The sequence below is a fragment of the Ranitomeya variabilis genome, chromosome 3, assembly GCF_051348905.1.
Source record: "Ranitomeya variabilis isolate aRanVar5 chromosome 3, aRanVar5.hap1, whole genome shotgun sequence".
NCBI classification, from domain to species: domain Eukaryota; kingdom Metazoa; phylum Chordata; class Amphibia; order Anura; family Dendrobatidae; genus Ranitomeya; species Ranitomeya variabilis.
Genome location: NC_135234.1, coordinates 501,655,751 through 501,682,916, shown reverse-complemented (window position 1 = coordinate 501,682,916; position 27,166 = coordinate 501,655,751). Strand labels below are relative to the sequence as shown.

General features: G+C 45.1%; 1 protein-coding gene across 9 annotated transcripts in view; it reads left to right on the top strand.

Moving 5' to 3' along the window:
• NF1 (neurofibromin 1) overlaps positions 1–27,166 on the top strand; it is a 373,185-nt gene that overhangs the window by 88,454 nt on the left and 257,565 nt on the right. For all 9 annotated transcript variants that reach the window (XM_077296848.1, XM_077296844.1, XM_077296843.1 and 6 more), the window contains exons 7-12: positions 1,243–1,318; positions 1,567–1,724; positions 1,886–2,059; positions 8,248–8,376; positions 15,304–15,378; positions 22,547–22,669. In XM_077296848.1, the coding sequence (XP_077152963.1) occupies positions 1,243–1,318; positions 1,567–1,724; positions 1,886–2,059; positions 8,248–8,376; positions 15,304–15,378; positions 22,547–22,669 (735 nt within the window). The remainder of the gene's footprint in view (positions 1–1,242; positions 1,319–1,566; positions 1,725–1,885; positions 2,060–8,247; positions 8,377–15,303; positions 15,379–22,546; positions 22,670–27,166) is intronic.

Genomic DNA, 27,166 nt, shown 5'->3' with positions numbered 1-27,166 from the left:
GGTAAAAATACACATTTTTATTTGTCATGCCACTTTGCATTAATTCCTGAAAATCACCTGAAGGGTTAATAAACTACCTGACAGCAGTTTTCAATATGTCAGGGGGTGCTGTTTTTAAAATGGTATCACGTTTGGGGGCTTCCCAATATATAGGACCTCTGAAGCCACTTCAAACATGGATAAGTCCCTAAAGAAGAAAAATTATTTTTTGTAAATTTCCTTGAAAAAATGAAAAATTACTGCTACAATTTTAAACCTCCTAAAAGGCTAACAAAATAAAAGCACATTTTATAGATGATGCTGATGTAAAGCAGACATGTGGGAAATGTTATTAATGTTTTTGTGTGTTATGATTATCTGGATTAAAGGGATAATCATTCAAAGTTTGAAAATTGCTAATTTTTTAAATATTTTTCTCAAGTTTCTGATATTTCTTATAAATAAATACATCGACCTAAATTTACCACTATCATATAGTATAACGTGTCACAAAAAAAAATCTCAAAATTACTGGGATATGTTGAAGTGTCCCAGAGTTATTACCACATAAAATAACACTGGTCAGATTTCAAAAATTTGGCTCCGTCGCTAAGGGGTTAAAGATAGGTACGCAGGCGGCATGCGGATGTAGGCGGAGCTGAGCGGCGAAGGTGCGGCCGTTGGCGGGGCTTCACAGAGGAAGTCCACAGCTCAGCAAAACTCTAGTGTGAAACCTGCCTAAGAAGCATGATTTATAATAGTTTGTCTTTCTTACATTACTTTTATATTCTTAATTCGTGCTCTGACCTAAAGCAGGCTGATTTCATTATTGTCATGGTAAAGTGATGTGACTTATTAGGCTATGTGCACACGTTGCAGATTTTGCTGCGGATCTGCATCGGATTTGACGCTGCGTATCTGCAGCTGTTTTCCATGCGTTGTACAGTACCATGTAAACCTATGGAAAACGAAATCCGCAGTGCACATGCTGCGGAAAAGAACGCGCGGAAACTCAGCGGTTTATTTTCTGCAGCATGTCAATTCTTCTTTGTGTGGATTCCGCAGTGGTTTACACCTGCTCCTCAATAGGAATCCGCAGATGGAATCCGCACAAAAACCGCAGTAAATCCACAGGTAATCCGGAGTGCGTTTTACCTGTGGATTTTGCAAAAAACGACGTGGAAAAATCTGCACACGATTCCGCAACGTATGCACATAGCCTATAAACAGGTCAATTTCATCAGGTTTTTATGTATTTTGCAGGCATTTTGGAATTGGGTCGAAAATTATCCCGATGAATTCACCAAATTGTACCAGAGACCTCAGACCGATATGGCAGGTATGGCTTCATAGAAAAATAAATTTACACACAAAACACATCTAATTTTCACAATTTTCAGCAAATCTGTTTGATATAATCCAGTTACTACACAGCTGTTAGTCGTATTCTGGAGTTTATTGTGGAAGAGACTGATTTGAACCCTGATTAAACTTGTCGCTGGGCATACAAATGTGGTCTGATTTTCTAGGTTTATGTGCACTCTGATTATGGCAATAACATATTTGTGTTATTTTGCGTTCCTCCAGACTGTGCAGAGAAGTTATTTGATCTGGTGGACAGTTTTGCCGAAAGCAACAAGCGAAAAGTAGCCGTGTGGCCCTTGCAGATAATTCTGTTAGTACTTTGTCCTGAAATTATCCAGGATATTTCTAAGGAAGTTGTAGAAGAAAATAAAATGAACAAGGTAAGTGGGTGCAACCATATTCCCATGTTCATACTACGTCCATCGTATTTCTTTATGCATTAATCTGATTACTGTAAAATCCCTCTGATCACCTCTACCTACATGTAATTAATTGTAAACTGTAATTTGTTACTTAAACACAAATGAAAACTCTATTTCAGAAACTGTTTCTTGAAAACCTCAGGAAAGCTTTAACGGGGCACGGAGTAGGAAAACCACTGACTGAGAGTGCTGCAATTGCTTGTGTCAAGTTGTGCAAGGCTTCCACATATGTCAACTGGGAGGATAATTCAGTCATATTTCATCTTGTCCAATCTTTAGTTATTGACTTGAAGGTAGGTGTGACCGTACCAGAGTGGAGACTTGAGCAATACATTGCGATATTGTCATGATTGTCAACACGGCCATGGTTCAGCACGCAAAATCAACATGACTGTCAACAACCTGCTGAATTTTTGTTCACAAGTCACATGTTGTACCACACCTTTCCCCTGTGAGCGCTGGGTGCCGATGAGTCGCTTAGCAGGGAGGGTCTGCTGTAGACCTACGTGCTTGCCTTGACCATGTTGCTGAGCAGACCTAATGCTGATTTTCATAAGACTTCTATAGGCTTCTGTATTGTGATATTATATTGTAAGCGATTGACTGTCAGGTTCAAGTCATCTAAAAAAAAAAAAAAATGTAAATATAGAAATATACAAAATTTAAACCCCCTCAATCATTTTTCAAAATATAAAATTACCCAATCTGATTGGTAAACCCTTTAAACAAAATAAAATTCGAAATGGCACAATTATAGTTGCTCAATGAGCAAAAAAAAAAAAACTTCTTAACCCCTTAACGACCGCCGATACGCCTTTTAACGGCGGCCGCTAAGGGTACTTAATCCACAGCGCCGTTAATTAACGGCGCTGTGGAAAAAGTGAATAGCGCCCCCCAGAGTCGGATTTTCTCTGGGGTCTCGGTTGCCGAGGGTAGCCGAGACCCCAGAGAACATGATTCGGGGGGTTTTTACCGACCCCCGAGTTGCGATCGCCGGTAATTAACCGTTTACCGGCGGTCGCAACAAAAAAAAAAAAAAACGCGATTTGCCGTTTAATTTCTGTCCTCCGATGTGATCGCACATCGGAGGACAGAGAAATGTGGTCCCCGATGGCCCCCAATAGCCCCCCAATACTTACCTACCTCCCCCGGTGCTCCTCGTGTCTCCCCATGGGCGCCGCCATCTTTTTTCCGGGGAAAAATGGCGGGCGCACGCGCAGTGCGCCCGCCGCCCGGCACCCGGATGTTCTTTGGGGTCTCGGCTGCCGGGGGTAGCCGAGACCCCAAAGAACATGATCGGGGTCGGTTTGCACCGACCCCTGCTTTGCGATCGCCGGTAATTAACAGTTTACCGGCGACCGCAAAAAAAAAAAAAAAGCGATCAGTTATTTCTCTGTCCTCTGATGTGATCGCACATCAGAGGACAGAGAAATAGGGGGATTCGGGGACCCTATCCTACTCACCCGGGGTCCCTGGGTCCTCTTCTGTCTTCTCCTGCCAGCCGGCTTTTTCATCATGGCGGGCGCATGCGCAGTGCGCCCGCCATCTGCTGCCATCTGCCGGCCGGCAGGAGAAGACAAGTTGGGGCTAAAATTAGGGTTAGAGTTAGGGTTAGGGTTAGGGTTAGAGTTAGGGTTAGGGTTAGGGTTGGGGCTAAATTTAGGGTTAGGGTTAGGGCTAGGGTTAGGGTTAGGCTACTTTCACACTAGAGTTTTTTGGCTTCCGTCGCAATGCGTCGTTGGAGAAAAAACGCATCCTGCAAAAGTGCTTGCAGGATGCGTTTTTCTCCATTGGCTTGCATTAGCGACGCATTGCGACGGATTGCCACATGTCGCATCCGTCGTGCGACGGATGCGTCGTGCTTCGGCGGACCGTCGACACAAAAAAAACTACATGTAACTTTTTTGTGCGACGTGTCCGCCATTTCCGACCGCGCATGCGTGGCCGGAACTCCGCCCCCGCCTCCCCGCACCTCACAATGGGGCAGCGGATGCGTTGAAAAAACAGCATCCGCTGCACCCGTTGTGCGGCGCTTACAACGCTAGCGTCGGTACGTCGGCCCGACACACTGCGATGGGCCGAGTACGACGCTAGTGTGAAAGTAGCCTTAGGCTTCTTTCACACTTGCGTCGGTACGGGGCGGTCGCAATGCGTCGTCCCGATGTACCGACGCACGTTGTGAAAATTGTGCACAACGTGGGCAGCGGATGCAGTTTTTCAACGCATCCGCTGCCCACTCTATGTCCTGGGGAGGAGGGGGCAGAGTTACAGCCACGCATCCGCGGAAATGGCGGACGCGACGTACAAAAAAAAGGTTACATTGAACTTTTTTTGTGACGACGGGGGCTAAAGTTATGGTTAGGGTTGGGGCTAAAGTTAGGGTTGGGGCTAAAGTTAGGGTTAGAGTTGGGATTAGGGTTAGGGTTTGGATTAGGGTTGGGATTAGTGTTACGTTTGGGATTAGGGTTGGGATTAGGGTTAGGGTTGGGATTAGGGTTAGGGGTGTGTTGGATTTAGGGTTTTGATTAGGGTTATGGTTAGGGTTGAGATTAGGGCTGTTTTGGGGTTAGGGTTGTGATTATCGTTAGGGTTGTGATTAGGATTATGGATCGGGTTGAGATTAGGGTTAGGGGTGTGTTGGGGTTAGGGTTGGAGTTAGAATTGGGGGGTTTCCACTGTTTAGGTACATCAGGGGGTCTCCAAACACGACAGCCAATTTTGCGCTAAAAAAGTCAAATGGTACTCCCTCCCTTCTGAGCTCTGCCGTGCGCCCAAACAGTGGTTTACCCCCACATATGGGGCATCAGCGTACTCGGGATAAATTGGACAACAACTTTTGGGGTCCAATTTCTCCTGTTACCCTTGTGAAAATAAAAACTTGGGGGCTAAAAATCTTTTTTGTTGGAAAAAAATATATTTTTTTATTTTCACTACTCTGCATTATAAATTTCTGTGAAGCACTTGAGCTTTCAAAGTTCTCACCACATATCTAGATAAGTTCCTAAGGGTACCGTCACACAGTGCAATTTTGATCGCTACAACGGCACGATTCGTGACGTTCCAGCGATGCATTTACGATATCGCTGTGTCTGACACGCTACTGCGATCCGGATCCCCGCTGAGAATCGTACGTCGTAGCAGATCGTTTGAAACTTTCTTTCGTCGTCTAGTGTCCCGCTGTGGCGACATGATTGCATTGTGTGACACAGGTTGTATACGATGTGCGCACAGTAACCAACAGCTTCTACATCGCAAATACGTCATGAAATTATCGCTCCAGCGCTGTGTATTGCAACGTGTGACCGCAGTATACGACGCTGGAGCGATACTTATACGACGCTGCAACGTCACGAATCGTGCCGTCGTAGCGATGAAAATGGCACTGTGTGACGGTACCCTTAGGGGGTCTATTTTCCAAAATGGGGTCACTTGTTGGGGGTTTCTACTGTTTAGGTACATTAGGGGTCTGCAAAGGCAACATAACGCCCGCAGACAATTCTATCAAAGTCTGCATTCCAAAATGGCACTCCTTCCCTTCCGAGCTCTGCCGTGCACCCAAACAGTGGTTTACCCCCACATATGGGGTACCAGCATACTCAGGACAAATTGGACAACAACTTTTGGGGTCCAATTTCTCTTGTTACCCTTGTGAAAATAAAAACTTGGGGGCTAAAAAATCTTTATTGTTAAAAAATATATATTTTTTATTTTCACGACTCTGCATTATAAACTTCTGTGATGCACTTGGGCATTCAAAGTTCTCACTACACATCTAGATAAGTTCCATGGGGGGTCTAGTTTCCAAAATGGGGTCACTTTTGGGGGGTTTCTGCTGTTTAGGCACATCAGGGGCTCTCCAAACGCGACATGGCGTCCGATCTCAATTCCAGTCAATTTTGCATTGAAAAGTCAAATGGCGCTCCTTTGCTTCCGAGCTCAGCCATGCGCCCAAACAGTGGTTTACCCCCACATATGGGGTGTCGGCGTACTCAAGACAAATTGTACAACAGCTTCTGGGGTCCATTTTCTCCTGTTACCCTTGGTAAAATAAAAATTTGGAGGCAAAAAGATAATTTTTGTAGAAAAAATGCGATTTTTTTATTTTCACGGCTCTACGTTATAAACTTCTGTGAAGCACCTGGGGGTTTAAAGTGCTCACCACACATCTAGATAAGTTCCTTAAGGGGTCTAGTTTCCAAAATGGTGTCATATGTGGGGGGTCTCTACTGTTTAGGCACATCAGCGGCTCTCCAAACGTGACATGGCGTCCGATCTCAATTCCAGCCAATTCTACATTGAAAAAGTAAAACGACACTCCTTCTCTTCCAAGCTCTGCGGTGCGCCCAAACAGTGGTTTACCCCCATATATGGGGTATCGACGTACTCAGGAGAAATTGCACAACAACTTTTGTGGTCTAATTTCTCCTGTTACCCTTGTGAAAATAAAAATTTGGGGGCAAAAAGATCATTTTTGTAGAAAAAATGAGATTTTTTATTTTCACGGCTCTACGTTATAAACTTCTGTGAAGCACTTGGGGGTTCAAAGTGCTCACCACACATCTAGTTAAGTTCCTTGGGGGGTCTAGTTTCCAAAATGGTGTCACTTGTGGGGGGTTTCCACTGTTTAGGCACATCAGGGACTCTCCAAACGCGACATGGCATCCGATCTCAATTCCAGCCAATTCTGCATTGAAAAAGTCAAACGGTGCTCCTTCACTTCCAAGCTCTGCGGTGCGCCCAAACAGTGGTTTACCTCCACATATGGGGTATCGACGTACTCAGGAGAAATTGCACAACAACTTTTGTGGTCTAATTTCTCCTGTTACCCTTGTGAAAATAAGAATTTGTGGGCGAAAAAATCATTTTTGTGAAAACAAATGCGATTTTTTATTTTCACGGCTCTACGTTATAAACTTCTGTGAAGCACTTGGGGGTTCAAAGTGCTCACCACACATCTAGTTAAGTTCCTTGGGGGGTCTAGTTTCCAAAATGGTGTCACTTGTGGGGGGTTTCCACTGTTTAGGCACATTAGGGGCTCTCCAAACGCGACATGGCGTCCGATCTCAATTCCAGCCAATTCTGCATTGAAACAGTCAAACGGTGCTCCTTCACTTCCAAGCTCTGCGGTGCGCCCAAACAGTGGTTTACCTCCACATATGGGGTATCGGCGTACTCAGGAAAAATTGCACAACAAAATTTGTGGTTAAATTTCTGTTTTTACACTTGTGAAAATTAAAAAAAATGGTTCTGAAGTAAAATGTTTGCAAAAAAAAGTAAAATGTTCATTTTTTTCTTCCACATTGTTTTAGTTCCTGTGAAGTACGTAAAGGGTTAATAAACTTCTTGAATGTGGTTTTGAGCAGCTTGAGGGGTGCAGTTTTTAGAATGGTGTCACACTTGGTTATTTTCTATCATATAGACCCCTCAAAATCACTTCAAAGGTGATGTGGTCCCTAAAAAAAACATGGTGTTGTAAAAATGAGAAATTGCTGGTCAACTTTTAACCCTTATAACTCCCTAACAAAACAAAAAATTGTTTCCAAAATTGTGCTGATGTAAAGTAGACATGTGAGAAATGTTATTTATTAACTATTTTTTGTGACATATCTCTCTGATTTAAGGGCATAAAAATACAAAGTTTGAAAATTGCAAAATTTTAAAAATTTTCGCCATATTTCCATTTTTTTCATAAATAATCGCAAGTAATATCGAAGAAATGTTACCACTAACTTGAAGTACAACATGTCACGAAAAAACAATCTCAGAATCAGCGGGATCCGATAAAGCGTTCCAGAGTTATAACCTCATAAAGTGACACTGGTCAGAATTGTAAAAATTGGCTCGGTCATTAAGTACCAAATTGGCTCTGTCACTAAGGGGTTAAAGCTCCATTGTTGACAAAATTAAATAATAGCTTACCTCAGAAAATGGAGACTGAAGCAAATTTGTTTTATTTTTACAAATTTCAACATTTTTTCATTACTATAATAATGAAAAAAACTATACTTTATAGCATCGACTTATTGAATCCTACTGCTGGGTCAATTTTTACTGTGCAATAAATGCTATAAAAACAAAAGCCAAAAAAACCCAATATTTTTTTGTGCAATTGTACCACACTTGACATTTTTTCATGCAATCCAGTATAATAAATGGTAAAACAACTAGTGTTATTCAAAAGTACATCTCTTCCTGCAATAACCAAGCCCTCATACTTCTCTGTGGATGGAGGAAAAAAAGACTCTTGGAAGAAGGGGAGGGAATGACAAAGGTGCAGAAATGCAGATAAACTTCTGGCTGGGAAAATGTGGAAAAGCAATAAGCCCAGTAAATGTTTTCTGGAAATTTTAGGTAATTTTTTTTATATATGTCTTTCTAAATCTAGTGTCCCTTATGAAAACTTTTGTTGGTTTAACCATTTGCAGTCGTTATTTACTACTGTGTGATTTTCTTAAATAACGCTTACCTCTTGTCTTCTTAGAATTTGCTGTTTAATCCCAGCAAACCCTTCTCTAGAGGAGCAGGAAACCAGAATGCAGATGTGGATCTTATGATCGACTGCCTTGTTTCTTGCTTTAGGATCAACCCTCACAACAACCAGCATTTCAAGGTATGTTTGCTGGGAACTTTTATTCCGTACATATTTCGTAACATGCAGAGATTATTTATCTTTTTAGTAAGCTCTAGTGATGAGCGAACGTGCTCGGATAAGGTACTAACAGAATGTCTTCGGTGTGCTCGAAAAATATGCATGTCTCATGGCTGTTCAACACGTAACACGTTCACTCATCACTAGTAAGCTCATATGACGTGTGTTCATGTATCCCCCTTCTCCCTAGCAAATAGTCTCCAGGATCTTTAAGAGAATTTCATTATTTGAAATGTTTTAATTTTATATAAAGAATAACAGTTGTTTTATTAGCTTCATAAATTAATATTGCAAGTGCAGATAAGAAACTTCATAAAATATTTTATTTAAAAATGTATTTCCAGGTCACCACCTGACAGCACCATGGAGGACGTCCTTCTTATCCATAGTGGGACAGGAAACCACGAGAGTTTAAAAGGACCCTCCCCTTTCCACCCTTCAGTGTTTTTCCTGTCCCACGATGGATAGGAACGACGAGAGTCATCCGCCAGTTCCGTGCAGAGAGTGTGTATCGGGGGGGCTCGGCCTCTTCCTTCCCACTAGAAGAATCTTCCAAGCTGACACCCGTGCTATAGGGTCCCTCAGCTTTAACCGGTGTAGCGCTGCTCCTGGTTTATGGGTCGCTTCCCCCTGGGGGGGGGGCTCTCGACCCTGGACGCAAGACCCCCGATGTACCTGCTAAGTATAGCGCCTCTGCTGGGTAGGATCCTGTGCAAGCGCTTTCGGGGGTGATGCCGCAGGTCATCCTGGAGTGCTGGAACCGGCGTGGCTGCAGTCTGGGAGCGTGGCACTTCCGGATCGCGCTCCTGCGCGAGTCACTTCCGGTTCGCGGCGGCCGCGCTCGTCACTTCCGGTTCGCGGCCGGCAGCATGGGGTTGGCGTCTTGATCTCCTTCTACTGCTGGAGCGAAGGAGGTCCGGAACATGGCGACAACTATATAAAAGGTATGTGTGGGCTGGGGGCACTTTCTAGCAGCATGGAGGATAATCCTAAGCCGGAAGCACTGCAGGAGCCCCAGGCACATGTGAGTCCCAGGCAGAGCCTGCTCCCTCACAGGATTTATTAAGGATGGGCCATGCGAATCTTACCTCTATATGTATATTATATATTATAGGCGTCTGCGGCTAAGAAATCCGGGAAGTGCAGGAAATGTCCCATTTGTGCCATAAGACTGAAAGACTCCTGGCAGAAGTCTCTATGCGAGTCATGCACCAGTCGTATTGTGGGGGAAGAGCAGGCCTATCTGATGACAAATAAGAGAACCATGGTCAGAGAGGAGGTGCAGGCCTCAATATCTGGCCTAACATTTCCCCAGCCCATACATTCTGACCCCCAGGATCCGCAGAAATCCAGGAAGAGACAGAGAGAATCGGATCTGTCGTCCGAGGACCGCTCTTTTGAATCAGATCTGGAGGAGGAGGAGTTAAGCAGAGATCCCCCAGAGAGAGGGAAGAAATATCTATTCTCATCTAATGATATAGAGGAACTCCTGAGTGCAGTTAGACAGACTATGCAGATTGAAGAACCCGCATCTACTCCGTCAGTTCAAGACGAGATGTTTGGGGGGCTGCGTTCTCACGCCTCAAAGGTCTTTCCGGTTAATGCCCACATTCGCTCTATGATTCTAGAGGAATGGGAGGAAGCAGAAAGGAAGTTATCAATTCCTAAAGACTTTATACTCCGCCTCCCTTTTGATCACGAAGAAGTCAAGTACTGGGAGGATATCCCAAAAATTGACATTCCTCTTGCGAAGGTTTCTAAGAGAACCGCCATTCCATTTGAGGACTCCTCTAATTTAAAGGAGCCGATGGATCGCAAGGCAGATGGACTCTTAAAAAGAGCCTGGGAGATCTTGGCAGCGGTAATCCGCACAAATATAGCGGCAACGTCTGTAGCGAGGGCTATGCATTTGTGGGCAGATGACTTGAAGGATCAATTGTCAGCGAAGACTCCTAGAGAGACCATTATTAAGGCAATTCCTCTATTAAAGCTAGCAATCGGTTTTTTAGCAGATGCTACTGCAGAGTTGGTTAGATTTACAGCTAGAGGATAGTCTTTATCAAATGCAGCCAGGCGAGCCATTTGGTTGAAAAATTGGTCAGGTGATGTCCATTCTAAGAATAAACTGTGCTCCATCTCTTTCTTAGGAGGAAGGGTCTTTGGACCCATTCTTGATGATATCCTGGAAAAAGCTTCTGATGAAAAGAAGGGGATTCCAGAAGAAAAGCGTAGAAAGTACCAGCCCTTTCGCAGGCCCTATTATAGTCAAAGATCAGACTACAGGGGTAAGGGAAAGCAAGGAAGATGGAGCTATCAAAAAGGGGGAGAAAATAGGAACAAAAATAGGGATTCGGGTCCCTCAACTTCCAGAACAGAATTCTGAAAGAAATGACGCCATCAGAATAGGTGGGCGACTATTAGACTTTCGGGTTCAATGGGAGAAGATTACCAGAAGTCCTTGGGTCCGCCAGGTCATATCTCAGGGGTACAAGATAGAGTTCAGCTCTCTTCCCCCAGAAAATTTTTTCGTGTCCAACGTCCATCTCTCTTCTGTCTCCCCTATGTGGTTGGACATCCAGGATCTTCTGCGAATGGCAGCAATATCCCCAGTTCCTCAGGGGGAGATAGGAAGAGGTCACTATTCAGGCCTCTTCTCTATAAAAAAGCCCTCTGGGGAATCCAGAACCATAATAAACCTCAAACCCCTAAACAAGTGGCTGGTGTACAAGAGGTTTAAAATGGAATCCATTCGCTCTACAATTCCCCTTTTAGGAAGGGACGTGGTAATGTGCACCTTAGACCTAAAGAGTGCATATTATCACGTTCCAATCTGCATGGATCACCAAAAATATCTCAGATTTGCGGTAGAAAAAGAGGGAATAATCTACCATTACCAGTTTTGCTGCCTCCCCTTCGGGTTGGCAACAGCGCCCAGAGTCTTTACAAAAATTGTCGTGGAGATAGTGGCTTATCTGAGAAATCGAAATATCACGATAGTACCCTATTTAGACGATTTCCTGTTGGTAGCGGACTCTATAGGGCAGCTCAAGATCGACTGTCAGTTGGTGATCTCCACTCTGCAGAAATTAGGTTGTGTGGTAAATTGGTCAAAGTCTAACCTAACACCCAGACCAAGAATAAAATTTCTAGGAGTTATCCTAGACTCAAATATCAGAAAATCTTTTCTTCCAGACGAGAAGCGGACCGATCTAATAAGAAGGATCCGCCGTTTTTCAAGAAGCCGTGTGTCTATCAGAGATGCAATGAAGGTTCTGGGGTTGATGACGGCCTGCATTCCTTGTGTCAACTGGAGCCAGTCTCATTCCCATCAGCTACAGAGAGCAGTCCTCGCTTCCTGGGACAGAAGACAAACATCTCTGGACAAGGAGTTCCGTCTATCCCATCAGGTCCGGCGATCTCTGCGCTGGTGGACTGTCCCTGAGAACCTACAGGTCGGAGTTCCATGGATCCTCTCTCCAGCTGTCATGGTGACCACAGACGCAAGCCAACAAGGGTGGGGTGGTCAAGTCCTAGGAAGATACTATCAGGGACAGTGGAATTCAGAGGAAAGCATGAATTCCTCGAATCACAGAGAGTTACACGCGGTCTGGAAGGTCCTCTATTCAGCTCAGGATCTGCTAAAGAACAAACACCTAAAGATTTTCTCGGACAACACAACGACGGTGGCCTTCCTGCGGCATCAGGGGGGTCCAAGGCATCTGAGATTACAGCACCTAGCAGATCAAATCTTCAGTTGGGCTGAGAGATCGGTTCTCTCAATTTCAGCGGTGCATCTAGAAGGATCAAAGAACCAGGTGGCGGATTTTCTGAGCAGGAAAAAGCTGTCAGCTATAGAATGGGAGCTAAACAGCGAAGTTTTCAGCGAGCTGTGCCAGCGCTGGGGAACTCCAGAAGTCGACTTATTCGCCACCAGAGGGAACGCGAAGGTCAGAACCTTTTATTCACTGAACCCTCGGGAAAGACCAGCAGGAGTAGACGCACTTTCCCAATCATGGAGCACGGGTCTCTTATATGCCTTCCCCTCTCTTGCACTAATCCCAAGAATCCTAAGGAAGATATGCAAGGACAGAGGGCAGATCATCCTAGTGGTTCCGTTCTGGCCCAAGAGGAGCTGTTTCCCCTTACTAAAGAAGTTGGCGGTGGAAGAACCTATCTTTCTTCCGAAAAGAAGAGATCTACTCCTCCAGGGCCCTATTCTTCATCGGGACCCAGACAGCCTCCAATTAGCGGCTTGGATCCTGAGCGCCAGATCTTGAAAGCGAAAGGTCTATCGGAAGAGGTCATGATGGTTGATCTTGATCACCCTAACATTCCCAAGATCCTTGATTTTTTTGCAGCAGGGATTTAAGAAAGGTCTTAAACAGAGTACTCTGAGGGTTCAAGTGGCAGCCCTCAGTGTGTTTTATGACTCTTCTCTAGCCTCCCACCCCTGGATTGCTCGTTTTTCCAGGGCAGTTTTAAGGCTAAGACCCTTGATCAGGAAAACCATCCCTCCTTGGGATCTTAACCTGGTCCTTAATGAATTGTGCAAAAATCCTTTTGACTTAGCTGAGGATATAAACATCTCTAATCTCTCTCTCAAAATGGCATTTCTAGTGGCCATCACTTCAGCCAAGAGGCTAGGAGAACTCCAGGCCCTGTCTATTCAGAACCCCTATCTGCAAATATTTGAGGATAGGCTAGTTTTAAGACTTGACCCAGGCTTCCTTCCGAAGGTGGTCTCAGCCTCCAATTTAAGTCAGGAGGTAGTGCTTCCATCATTTTGTCAGTTTCCCAAAAACCAAAAAGAAACATTTTATCATAACTTGGACGTTAGGGAGACCGTACTTAAATACTTGGAGGCAACTAGGGCCAGGAGACAGGATACTAATTTGTTTGTTCTCTTTAGGGGCCCTAATAGGGGGAAAAAAGCTTCTAAATCTACCATTGCAAGATGGATTAGGTCCACTATTAGCCTAACATACGAGGCACAGGGAAAGAGTCCCCCAGGCAACTTAAAAGCTCATTCATCCAGGGCGGTAGCCGCCTCATGGGCAGAGAAAGGGGGTGCGTCAGCGGATCAGATCTGCAGGGCTGCATCCTGGTCTAGTCTCAGTACCTTTTCTAAGCATTACAAACTAGATGTAGTGTCATCTCAGCTAGCCTTTGGCAGGAAGGTGCTTCATGCAGTAGTCCCGCCCTAAGACCAAAAAGTCTCCTTTGGTACTTCTCCATGGTGCTGTCAGGTGGTGACCTGGAAAACGGTAATTAATCCTACCGGTAATTGTATTTCCAGGAATCCATCCTGACAGCACTGTTAGTTCCCTTCCTATTTCAAATTTAATGCATACTTATGTGAAGTAACATTTGTATAATGATTATGTTCAAATAAAATTCTTTTTTGCATCCATCCAGAGGTGTTACTTTGGAAAATCACTGAAGGGTGGAAAGGGGAGGGTCCTTTTAAACTCTCGTGGTTTCCTGTCCCACTATGGATAAGAAGGACGTCCTCCATGGTGCTGTCAGGATGGATTCATGGAAATACATTTACCGGTAGGATTAATTACCGTTTTTCTCCTTCACCTCATTGGGGGACACAGGACCATGGGGTGTATGCTGCTGCCACCAGGAGGACAATTAAGTAAATACAAAAAAAGTTATCTCCTCCCCTGCAGTAGATAAAGGGAGATAAATGCCGACACAGATATGGTGCTAGTTCATTTGACTGGAAGGCACATTTTTTTGCTGCAATGTAAAGTGTTACTCCTCTTTTTGCCTTTCATTGCGGAGATGTGACTAGCTACTTATAGGTTCTGGCTACAAGAGCTGGGGCTATGAAATCGGCCCATAACCCATAGAATGAAAAGGAGTTGCGTAAACAAGAGTGGCAACGTTTAGGGTCCATCTTTCTAAAAGTGAACAATACCTATAACTTCACTGCCTTTAGTATTCTAAATGTTTGGTTCAGGCGTTTTCTCTAAGTAGCCATGATTTAAGGTGGTGGTGTATGAGATGCTTGGCACAGTAGTGCTGGTGGCTGTTTTTTAATTTGTGCCGAATTATATATTCCCATTTCTGTTTCAAATTAAAGGTTTATAGATTTCATAAAAATGAGCCTATTACAGGCGTACACTAAGCCCCGTAGATTGCAGTCTTGAGAACTGCCACTGTATAAGCTGTCTGCACACATACATTTGTGTTCCCCAAGACATATTTTTAAAGGGAACCTGTCACCCCCCAGGCGTTTGTAACTAAAAGAGCCACTTTGTGCTGCACTCTGACAAGGTGGCTCTTTTAGTTCTTGTTCCTGGCACTGCTGCAATAATCGTTTTTGAAATTTGTCCCTCATATCTTGAAATCGCCACGGGGCAGGTCTTTCCCCCCTAATCCAGACTCCTCACAGCCATCGCTCATGGCCTCCGGGCGCCGCCGCCTCTTCCTTCATTAGCGTCCCCGACGCTTGCGCTGTAAGTTAGAAAAGCAGCGCAACTGCGCATGCCCGAAAGAAAAAAAACAGCGCAGGCGCCGGGATGCTAATAAAGGAAGAGGAGGCGGCGCGCAGAGGCCATGAGTGACGGCTGTGGGGCGTCTGGATTAGGGGGGAAAGACCTGCCCCCGTGGCGATTTCAAGATATGAGGGGCAAATTTCAAAAACGATTATTGCAGCAGTGCCAGGAACAAGAACTAAAAGAGCCACCTTGTCAGAATGCAGCATTAGTGCAGCACAAAGTGGCTCTTTTAGTTACAAATGCCTGGGGGGGTGACAGGTTCCCTTTAATGTATTAATACTACTATTAATGGTTAATGTAAAATGTTTGATTGATTTGTTTAATTACGTTTGAATATTTATGCAGATTTTTTAGTTATGTGCTTTCACTGACTTTACAGATCTGCTTGGCGCAGTCCTCCCCTTCAACATTTCATTATGTGCTAGTGAATTCTTTGCATAGAATTATCACCAATGTAAGTATTTATATTATTATTGGGTCACAGGGAAATGTTAGGGTTTTCCAGACTTATGTCAAAGTGGAGTTCTGTTTTTCCAAGATTGCAGCTTAACCATGGGATAGGAAATGGGCATGTAATAGCTGGGGGACCCACGATTGGCACCCCCCCATGGTAGCAAGAACAGGGATCCCACATCTGCTCTTTTATTGCAGTGGACTGCTCAGTGTTGCTCTTCTCCAGGTGAATGGACATGGACAGATTTTTACTGCTCTCAGCAATCATCTTTAGTGTAGCAATCATTGATTAAACGGCTCTGTGCAGAGCAGTGGGACACCAATCGGTCTGCCTGTTACCAACTATCCTGATGGTGGACAAGTAGCAAACCTGTGACACCCCTTTTAGTGTAGGTAAATGTAGTATTATTGAAACATTCTACAACTTTTTAAAAAAACTTTTGTTTTTGAATTCCTCACTCTAAAAAGGGAGTCTTTCAGCACAAAATTACTGTTCAGTGACTGCACCTTTTAATGGACATAGCCCTATTAAAAAATGTTCCTTTTATAGTCCATACCTATTGCTGTTATTGCCAGAAATTGTTCTTTATTCAGGTATGTTTACTAAGTGCTTGGTGCGCCCTTGTTGTGGCCAGTTGAATGCCCAAATTGACACCACTGGCTTGAAAAAATGGATGGGGGAAGATGTCCTGAACTGTGCAGCCACACCAAGGGTGCACCCAGGTGCCGCAGGGGCATGTTTGAATAACGAATAATGTTGAGTGAACATGCTCTGGTGCTAACAGAGTATCTTCTGTGTGCTGAAATATGTTCAAGTTGCCACGGCTGTTCAAGAGCCGCAACATGTGCAGGGTTTGCCTGTCTTTTAAGCAATCCCTGCATGTGTTGCGGCTTTCAAACAGCCGCGAGACATGCAGCTGTGGCGACTCGAACATATTATTCGAGCACACCAAAGGTACTCTGTTGGCACCTGATCGTGGTCTGATAACATCTTATCCCAGCATGTTTGCTCAACACTAATAAAAACAGAGGACAAACACAGTAATTTGGCCACTAATCATACTTATTGTAGTAGCCGATGTTCTCTAGAAAGTGTATATATAAATATATAAAAAAATATATATGCGTGTATATAAAATATAAAATAAAAATATATTAATATAATTATTAATAATTTTAATATTAATATATTAAAATATTAACTTTAATTGGAAAGGAGCAGATTTTTTACCTGCCCATTTTAATCTGGAGTGTGGTTTTTAAGATGAAATAGTTGTTCCTGATCAATGAGCAAAAAAAAACAAACCACAACAGTCTGCAGTCTTTGTCACAATTTTTCCTTTTGGTTTTACCCTTAAGGCTATGTGCACACGTTGCGGATATGCTGCGGATCCGCAGCGTTTTTTGTGGTGCAGAAACGCTGCAGATCCGCAATTGATTTACAGTACAATGTAAATCAATGAGAAAAAAATAATGCTGTGCAGACTTTGCGTAAAATTCGCTGCGGAAACGCTGCGGTTTAAAAGAAGTAGCATGTCGCTTTTTTTGTGAATCTGCAGCGTTTTTGTACCCACTCCATTATAGAAAACCGCAGGGGTTAAAACCGCAGCAAATCCGCAAGAAAACCGCAGCAAAAACGCACAAAAAACGCGGGTGAGTTTTCTGCCAGGAGAGGCAGAATCCGCACCAGAGATTCCTAAGCCTAATCCGCAACGTGTGCACATAGCCTAAAGCCCATTCAGACATGCTAGTTTTGGCCCATTAACAAATGCTACAAACTGATCGGTTCTCCTTGGCTGAACCATTCACACAGGATAACTAAACCAGTATTGGAAATAACTTTGATTCAATTGTTCTGGCCCCTTACATCATGCAGATATGTACTGCTGGTATACATAATCCCATCACTTGATCATTGGGTGATTGGTGTATTGTGTACACAAGCTGAAAACTGGGAACAAAGGTTCTTATGAGTGAACGATGGATATCCGACCTTCCAAATGAATCTCTTGTTGATAGTTTGTATAATCTAGACAATGCTGAATACCTCTGATTTGCTACAATGTTTCTGGATTTCAGGCTGTCTAGCACACAGACTACTGTCCAGCTGGATACAATTGTACTCATTCAGTAATTAAAGGGACTCTTGTCAGCAGTATGACTGTTAAAAACCAAGTGCAGGCGCTGTAAGGCCGGTTTCACACGTCAGTGGCTCCGGTACTTGAGGTGACAGTTTCCTCACGTACCGGAGACACTGACACACGTAGACCCATTAAAATCAATGCATCTGTTCAGATGCACCACTTGCACCAGCGACCCCATTCCGTCGCATCTCCTCCAGTCCCTTTCCCCGGCTGTCACCTCTCACCTAACAAAAATATTCAACCTTTCCCTCACTTCCGGTATTTTTCCCTCCTCATTTAAGCATGCCATCATACATCCACTACTTAAAAAGCCCTCCCTCGATCAAAATTGTGCCGCTAATTATAGACCTGTCTCTAATCTTCCCTTCATCTCTAAACTCCTGGAACGCCTGGTCCACTCCCGTCTTACCCGCTATCTCTCAGATAATTCTCTTCTCGACCCTCTTCAATCTGGTTTCCGCTCTTTACACTCTACTGAAACTGCCCTCACTAAAGTCTCTAATGACCTACTAACAGCTAAATCTAATGGTCACTACTCCATGCTAATTCTCTTGGATCTCTCTGCAGCATTTGACACTGTGGATCATCAGCTCCTCCTCACTATGCTCCGCTCCATCGGCCTCAAGGACACCGTTCTCTCTTGGTTCTCCTCCTATCTCTCTGGCCGATCCTTCACTGTTTGTTTTGCTGGTTCCTCCTCCTCTCACCTTCCCCTTACTGTTGGGGTTCCTCAAGGATCAGTCCTAGGCCCCCTCCTCTTCTCTTTGTATACTGCCCCTATTGGACAAACAATCAGTAGATTTGGTTTCCAGTACCATCTCTATGCTGACGACACCCAATTATATACCTCTTCTCCTGTTATCACGCCGACCTTTTTAGAAAACACCAGTGATTGTCTTACCGCTGTCTCTAACATCATGTCCTCCCTCTATCTGAAACTGAACCTGTCAAAAACTGAACTCCTCGTGTTCTCTCCCTCTACAAACCTACCTTTGCCTGACATTGCCATCTCTGTGTGCGGTTCCACCATTACTCCAAAGCAACATGCCCGCTGCCTTGGAGTCATCCTTGATTCCGAGCTTTCATTCACCCCCCACATCCGATCACTGGCTCGCTCTTCTTATCTGCATCTCAAAAACATTTCCAGAATTCGCCCTTTTCTTACTTTCGACTCTGCAAAAACTCTTACTGTCTCACTTATTCATTCTCGTCTGGACTATTGTAACTCTCTACTAATTGGCCTACCTTTTACCAGACTCTCCCCGCTCCAATCTGTCCTGAATGCTGCTGCCAGGATCATATTCCTCGCCAACCGTTACACCGATGCCTCTACCTTGTGCCAGTCATTACACTGGCTACCCATCCACTCCAGAATCCAGTACAAAACTACTACCCTCATCCACAAAGCACTCCATGGCTCAGCACCACCCTACATCTCCTCTCTGGTCTCAGTCTACCAACCTACCCGTGCCCTCCGCTCTGCTAATGACCTCAGGTTAGCATCCTCAATAATCAGAACCTCCCACTCCCGTCTCCAAGACTTTACACGTGCGGCGCCGATTCTTTGGAATGCACTACCTAGGTTAATACAATTAATCCCCAATCCCCACAGTTTTAAGCGTGCCCTAAAAACTCATTTGTTCAGATTGGCCTACCGCCTCAACGCATTAACCTAATTATCCCTGTGTGGCCTATTAATAAAAAAAAAAAAAAAAAACAAACAAAAAAAAAACAAAAACATAATCACGTTCCTCCATCATGTTCTCATACACTTTATGCAGTTAATAGCCTCTGTGTCTGTACTGTTACATACTTAGGCAGTTAACTGGTTCATGCAGCTTTACATGAACACCCGAGCCTTACACTATGGCTGGTCCAAATAACTAAAGCAATTGTTACCATCCACCTCTCGTGTCTCCCCTTTTCCTCATAGATTGTAAGCTTGCGAGCAGGGCCCTCATTCCTACTGGTATCTGTTTTGAACTGTGATTTCTGTTATGCTGTAATGTCTATTGTCTGTATAAGTCCCCTCTATAAGTTGTAAAGCGCTGCGGAATATGTTGGCGCTATATAAATAAAATTATTATTATTATTATTAGATGTAATTGATTTTTTGCGGACCGTGTCTCCGTGTGCCAAACACGGAGACATGTCAGTGTTCGTGGGAGCGCACGTATTACACGGACCCAATAGAGTCAATGGGTCCGCGTAAAACACGGACCTCACACGGACATTCTCCGTCTGGGGTCCGTGTGGCGTGCCGGAGACAGCGCTACAGTAAGCGCTGTCCCCCCCACATGGTGCTGAAGCCGGTATTCATATCTTCCCTGTAGCAGCGTTTGCTATAGAGAAAATATGAAGAATAGTGTTAAAAATAAAGATCCATGTGTCCGCCGCCCCCCCACCCCCTGTGCGCCCCCCCGCTGGTCAGAAAATACTTACCCGGGTCCCCCGTCGGCTGTCGCTCCTTCCTGGTCTGGCCGCGCCTCCTACTGTATGCGGTCACGTGGGGCCGATCATTTACAATCATGAATAGTCGGCTCCGCCCCTATGGGAGGTGGAGCCACATATTCATGACTGTAAATGATCGGGCCCACGTGACCGCATGCAGGAGAAGCCGCGGCCAGACCAGGAAGGAGCGACAGCCGACGGGGGACCCGGGTAAGTATTTTCTGACCAGCGGGGGGGCGCACAGGGGGTGGGGGGGCGGCGGACACCTAAATCTTTATTTTTAACACTATTCTTCATATTTTCTCTGCAGCAAACGCTACTGCAGAGAGGATATGAATCGCAGCTTCAGCAGCTTCAGCACCATGCAGAGTGGGTACCACACGCTCCGTGTGGTACCCACTCGCCATACGGGCGGCACACGTGTGCCGCACGTATGGCCTCCGTGAGTTCCCAGGCACACGGACACGGATAACTCCGGTACCGATTTATTCCGGTACCGGAATTATCTGGACGTGTGGGACAGCCCTAACATGGTGTGGCCGATTATTTAAATAGACCTATCCACCTGTTTGTTTTCCCTTAATCTTCACCCTCCTCCCCCCCCCCGCTTCTCCATTGATTGACAGCTCTGGCTTCATAGGGCTAGAGAATGGTGGAGATAGATCAAAACCAAGCGGGTAGGAAGATGTATTTAAATATTTGGCCGTGCTACGAGGCACCGAGCGCCTGTACTAAGTTTGAAAAGTCATTCTTTGCGGACAGTCCCTTTTAAGCTTGATTTATTCCAAACCTGCCTGGCTTTTTTAGGAATGGATATTTATTTTCTATGTTAGATCATGTGCAGTCTAAGTAATAAAAATCAGAGGACTACCTGCTCATTATCTTATTATGTTCCCAGAGGTGTCAAAAACATCAGTGGGTGCCATAACAAATATATACCATTAATATTTAGATACCAGAACATTTTTTAAAGATTCCATTTGAAAACACATGCATGTTCTAACACAGAACATAATATTTAACAGTGTTGGGGGTTTGTTTGTCGTTTTCTCAGCTTACATGAAAAATATGCACTCAGCAATTGTGAGAACATTAGACCAATGTCCTTTGTATGAATGAAGCATTGATCATGCATGCTCAGTAATTCTGTTAAAGGGGTATTCTCAAATTATTAAAATGCTTTAGACACCTTAAAAATAAGCAAGTTTGCAATTGACTTGCTTTTTCAATCTGCTGTCATTGTCCTGCAATGAAAGCTTTTATCTTACGTAGTGCTAAGCTTCCATGGAGCTCGGCCACTAGTGCCTGCCCAGAACCTGGCTGAGTGTTGGTAGCAGCTGCATTCGAGGTGAAGAGTTAAATTCTAACATAAAAGCTATCTCTCCCCACCCAAATGATTTCCATACTTTAGTTATCTGCTCGCCTCTACCCTCTCATCTCCTGACAAGCTCCAGTTATAAATCTTGCAAATTCACCATTGGCAGCTTTCAGAGCAGGTCTCTTGATCACAGCTCTCACTGAGCTGTGTACTTGTTCAAATTCCCCTTTATCATCTCTGTGTAATCATAGTGATAAGTGTAGCCTCCAGAACAAATCACTTCATAGTTCTACTAATACTACAGCTCTGCTGTTCACTAGAACTGTCTCTCAAGGAGGTGAGCTCACCCTGCCAGAAAGCATGGGCTAAGGAGACTGCATAGTTCTGGGCTGCTCAAGAGACATCTTCAGAGTACCCCTTTAAGTCTATTGGACTTTCAGAAATATTTCCAGCCCATCAACAATGGACGGAGCAGTAGTAGTGACAGTGCTTGATCCAACGCTCTATTCCAAATTGGCACACCGCAGTCATACCGATCATGTATCCTGTATTTTGTTTGATGCTACCCTTGTGCTGGGTCCTTAATAATTAGAATAAGAGTTTTGTGCAAGACTCTTTAGACGACGTACCATTGCCTTAGAAAACGTACTGCGCAGTGTGCTATAGTGACTCGTAAGACTGGTTTCCAAGTGACTTTTACATGTGTTATTGGATCTCTTACACCTTCTTTTTATAGGAAATTCTATCATTTTTCTCCCTAAAGCAGACTGTGTTGTGGATTGCATCCCCTTAACCTGGTGGTTTGCAGCACCACTATCCGTATCGGAATTCAGCCTCCTGCAGTTTCCATAGCAGCATTAATGATCTCACTGTAAGGAAGCTTTTAGGGTAATAAGACACCACAGGAAGTAATCCTACCGCAGGCACAGAAGGTCTTTCAGGCAGAATGCTCCCACCATTGTATTCAATAGCACTGACTCAGCAGCCTGTAAGCTGTCATCAATGACACCAATTCTCTGGTGCCTCCCAGCTGATACCATAGTCTGCGCTTTTACCATAGTCTGCGCGGTCACATGGGCCAGCTTTAACCACTTTGCTGCTGGAAGAAATTCCAAATGTTAGAAAAATACACAATGTCAAATAGAGTAAACATAGTGAATGGGTTTAGTAGATTTAGCCCCACTGAAGTTAAAGGTGATGACCTTTATCTTTCTGAAATTCTTGTAACCCATTTCCCTCTTACTTTTTCCTTGAAGTCTGCCCTGGACTGGTGGCCGAAGATCGATGCTGTGTATTGCTACTCAGGAGAACTCCGCAGCATGTTTGCCGAAACGCTCAGAATTGTCATGCAGTTACATACAGCAAACCGTCTGACGCCGGTAACGTTTGCCTTTTGTGTGTGGGTTGGTTTTTGTGTTTAGAGCCCTCATTACATATCCTTTCTCACTTCTCATCTCTCCTTGACTCATTATCGTATCACTAAAAAGTGCACTATTTATTTTATAGCAACAGATACCTCTCTTCATGCTTTTTATGGTTTTAGTTTATTTTAATGGTGTAGGTTTATAAAATGTTGGCATTGTGTTTTGTTCCCGTTTGTACATTTTTGTTATTTGCCTCATAAAGTATATTGTGTTTTTTTTTCTTTAGAAAGCATTAATCCAGTCATCCAAAACGATTTTATCACTATTTTTGGGATACTGCTGGATTTTAAAGATGTTGATTATTTTACATTTATTATTTGTTCCAGTCATATGGTTTAGAGCTATTGTCTAGTTATCATTTTAGGCTGTTAGAGGGTACAACAGAAACTCTATTAAAGCTTAGTTCACCTGTATCCAATGAATATGGCAGTAAGGGGCTGAGCTAATTGCCCCATTTTCTACTTCTTTAAGACCAGTTTCACATGAGTGTAATACTAACTGATTCGTATTGCAGCTAAATTTCCTGGAAGAAGATGACTGCAGCGTAGATCCCTATGAATCTTTTTAAGAACCTGACAGCTGGTGCATGCTCCCTAAACTACGGGCAGCATGTATCAGACCCTGGCTCTGTGATTCCAGCCATGGTAGGCCTCTTTCACACTTCCATCGTCTGGTGGCCGTCACAATCCTTCGGTGCGACATATCGATGGGTGCATCAAAGATAGTGTAGAACGGATGCAACGGATCCAGTTTTTCGACGGATCCGCTGGACGGTTCCGTCGAAAAACTGGATCCGTTACATCCGTCTTATCTGTTTTTCCATCCGTTTCATCTGTTTTTTTGACGGATACGTTTTCTATACCTCCAAATGCGAGGCTCCCAAATGTGATTGGCTACTGAAAAATAATGGAAACCTATATATTAAGTGTTTTAACACCCCATCTTTGAGAGGTTGTAGAGCAAGTGGCAGAAATGGAAGGAGTTATAGCAAATATTGTTACCATCTGTGCATCTAGCCATCAGGCAGGTTGCTGGCACATTGAGGAATGAAGCCACGGGCCAGGTTTATATAGATTTGGGGCTGTCTGGCCAATTGGCTACTAAATACTGATTTGGAGCATGCTCAGTGTAAAAAATGCGGAATCCAGCGCTGGATTCCGTCATGTGACGTACCACGACGGATCCTGCGTCCATAAGCTTTCATTCTAGCCAACGACGTATGCCGCAGGATCCGTCGTGGCACTTTTTTCCGACGCAGACAAAAAACGTTTCATTGTACGTTTTTTCCAAATGACGTGTCAACAAATTCCGACGGATCGCGTGCACGACGGACGAAACATGTGGCCATGCGTCGCGATCCGTCGCTAATACAAGTCTATGAGAAAAAACACATCCTGCAGGCAAATTTCGCAGGATCCGTTTTTTTTTCCACAAAATTATGCACTATGACGGAAAATGAAAGACGGAAGTGTGAAAGAGGCCTTATTTTTGCTTTTAAATGCTGCAAAATTTCACAGAAAAACATGCATCTAAAATATGGCTAGGCTCCATATTAATATCGATATATTACTGATCATTTTATAAATATTAATTGTATCACTTGATATTGAGCAGAATTAAGTATTCTGACATCCACCTATATGAGTTATATCGTTTGAACCTGAGTACAGCCCCTTCTGTATACTGTATGAACCCCCCAACAGCCCCTTATTTGCGGCATGAGCTCTCAACAACATCCCCCATATGCGGCATGAGCCCTCAACAACATCCCCCATATGCGGCATGAGCCCCACACAGCCTCACCATATACTGCATGGGCCCCACACATCCTCCCTATATACACTGCATGAGCCCCACACAGCCTCCCTATATACTCTGCATGAGCCCCACACAGCCTCCCTATATACACTGCATGAGCCACACACAGCCTCCCTATATACACTGCATGAGCCCCACACAGCCTCACCATATACAGCATGAGCCCAACACAGCCTCACTATATACGGCATGAGCCCCACACAGCCTCCCTATATACAGCATGAGCCCCACACAGCCTCCCTATATATAGCATGAGCCCCACACAGCCTCCCTATATACTGCATGAGCCCCACACAGCCTCCCTATATACGGCATGAGCCCCACACAGCCTCCCTATATACGGCATGAGCCCCACACAGCCTCACCATATACTGCATGAGCCCCACACAGCCTCCCTATATACACTGCATGAGCCCCACACAGCCTCCCTATATACAGCATGAGCCCCACACAGCCTCCCTATATACAGCATGAGCCCCACACAGCCTCCCTATATACGGCATGAGCCCCACACAGCCTCCCTATATACATTGCATGATCCCCACACATCCTCCCTATATACACTGCATGAGCCCCACACAGCCTCCCTATATACACTGCATGAACTCCCTACAGCCTCACCATATACTGCATGAGCCCCACACAGCCTCCCTATATACACTGCATGAGCCCCACACAGCCTCCCTATATACACTGCATGAGCCCCACACAGCCTCCCTATATACACTGCATGAACTCCCTACAGCCTCACCATATACTGCATGAGCCCCACACAGCCTCCCTATATACACTGCATGAGCCCCACACAGCCTCCCTATATACACTGCATGAGCCCCACACAGCCTCCCTATATACACTGCATGAGCCCCACACAGCCTCCCTATATAAACTGCATGAGCCCCACACAGCCTCCCTATATACACTGCATGAGCCCCACACAGCCTCCCTATATACAGCATGAGACCCACACAGCCTCCCTATATACAGCATGAGCCCCACACAGCCTCCCTATATACAGCATGAGCCCCACACAGCCTCACCATATACAGCATGAGCCCCACACAGCCTCACCATATACAGCATGAGCCCCACACAGCCTCCCTATATACAGCATGAGCCCCACACAGCCTCCCTATATACACTGCATGAGCCCCACAAAGCCTCCCTATATACTGCATGAGCCCCACACAGCCTCCCTATATACGGCATGAGACCCACACAGCCTCCCTATATACAGCATGAGCCCCACACAGCCTCCCTATATACGGCATGAGACCCACACAGCCTCACCATATACTGCATGAGCCCCACACAGCCTCCCTATATACTGCATGAGCCCCACACAGCCTCCCTATATACAGCATGAGCCCCACACAGCCTCCCTATATACAGCATGAGCCCCACACAGCCTCCCTATATACACTGCATGATCCCCACACATCCTCCCCATATTCACTGCATGAGCCCCACAGTCTCCCCCCACATATACGGCATGAGCCCCACACAGCCTCACCATATACAGCATGAGCCCCACACAGCCTCCCTATATACACTGCATGAGCCCCACACAGCCTCCCTATATACGGCATGAGCCCCACACAGCCTCCCTATATACAGCATGAGCCCCACACAGCCTCCCTATATACAGCATGAGCCCCACACAGCCTCCCTATATACGGCATGAGCCCCACACAGCCTCCCTATATACGGCATGAGCCCCACACAGCCTCCCTATATACACTGCATGAGCCCCACACAGCCTCCCTATATACACTGCATGAGCCCCACACAGCCTCCCTATATACACTGCATGAGCCCCACACATCCTCCCTATATACACTGCATGAGCCCCACAGTCTCCCCCCATATACGGCATTAGCCCCACACAGCCTTACCATATACAGCATGAGCCCCACACAGCCTCCCTATATACAGCATGAGCCCCACACAGCCTCCCTATATACGGCATGAGACCCACACAGCCTCACCATATACTGCATGGGCCCCACACAGCCTCCAGCACCATGTCGTCCCCCCATGTGCAGCGCCATGTCACCCCCCCATGTGGAGCGCCATGTCACCCCCATAGCCTCCCATGCCCACCCAAACATCCCAGACACATGAACACCACATACTCACCTCGGTCCTGTTCCCCGGCGCTCTGCTTCTCTGCCTCCAGTGCGCTGACTCTCCGCAGTACACAGCTGACATGATGAAATGACGTCATTGCGTTAGCCATCTCACACGCTGATTGGTGGAGGAAGTGGCTAGAGGCCCACGTTCCGGATGTAGCAGTGTATTTTAGCTGCGTTCTATTGAACCCGCATGTGTTCACTGAACCGTGCATATTTACAGCATTTAATACATTTTATTGATGTAATTTCTCTTTCAGAGAATAGCGACTCCGCAAGAGAAATTGGCATGCTGGGGTCTTGTAAGATGCGCCACATGTCAGTCTCCCCAGGTGATCCCCAGGTGCACAGTCGCATAGTGGGCATGGGATTTCTAGAAATCCCCTCCACTACACTGTAGCATCTGGGTCAAATCGGCAGCAGTTCCTGAACATGGGAGCGTGCCCACAAAGAATGGACATGCTGCCGATTTAACCGCATAGGAAATCCTGAAAGTAAAATT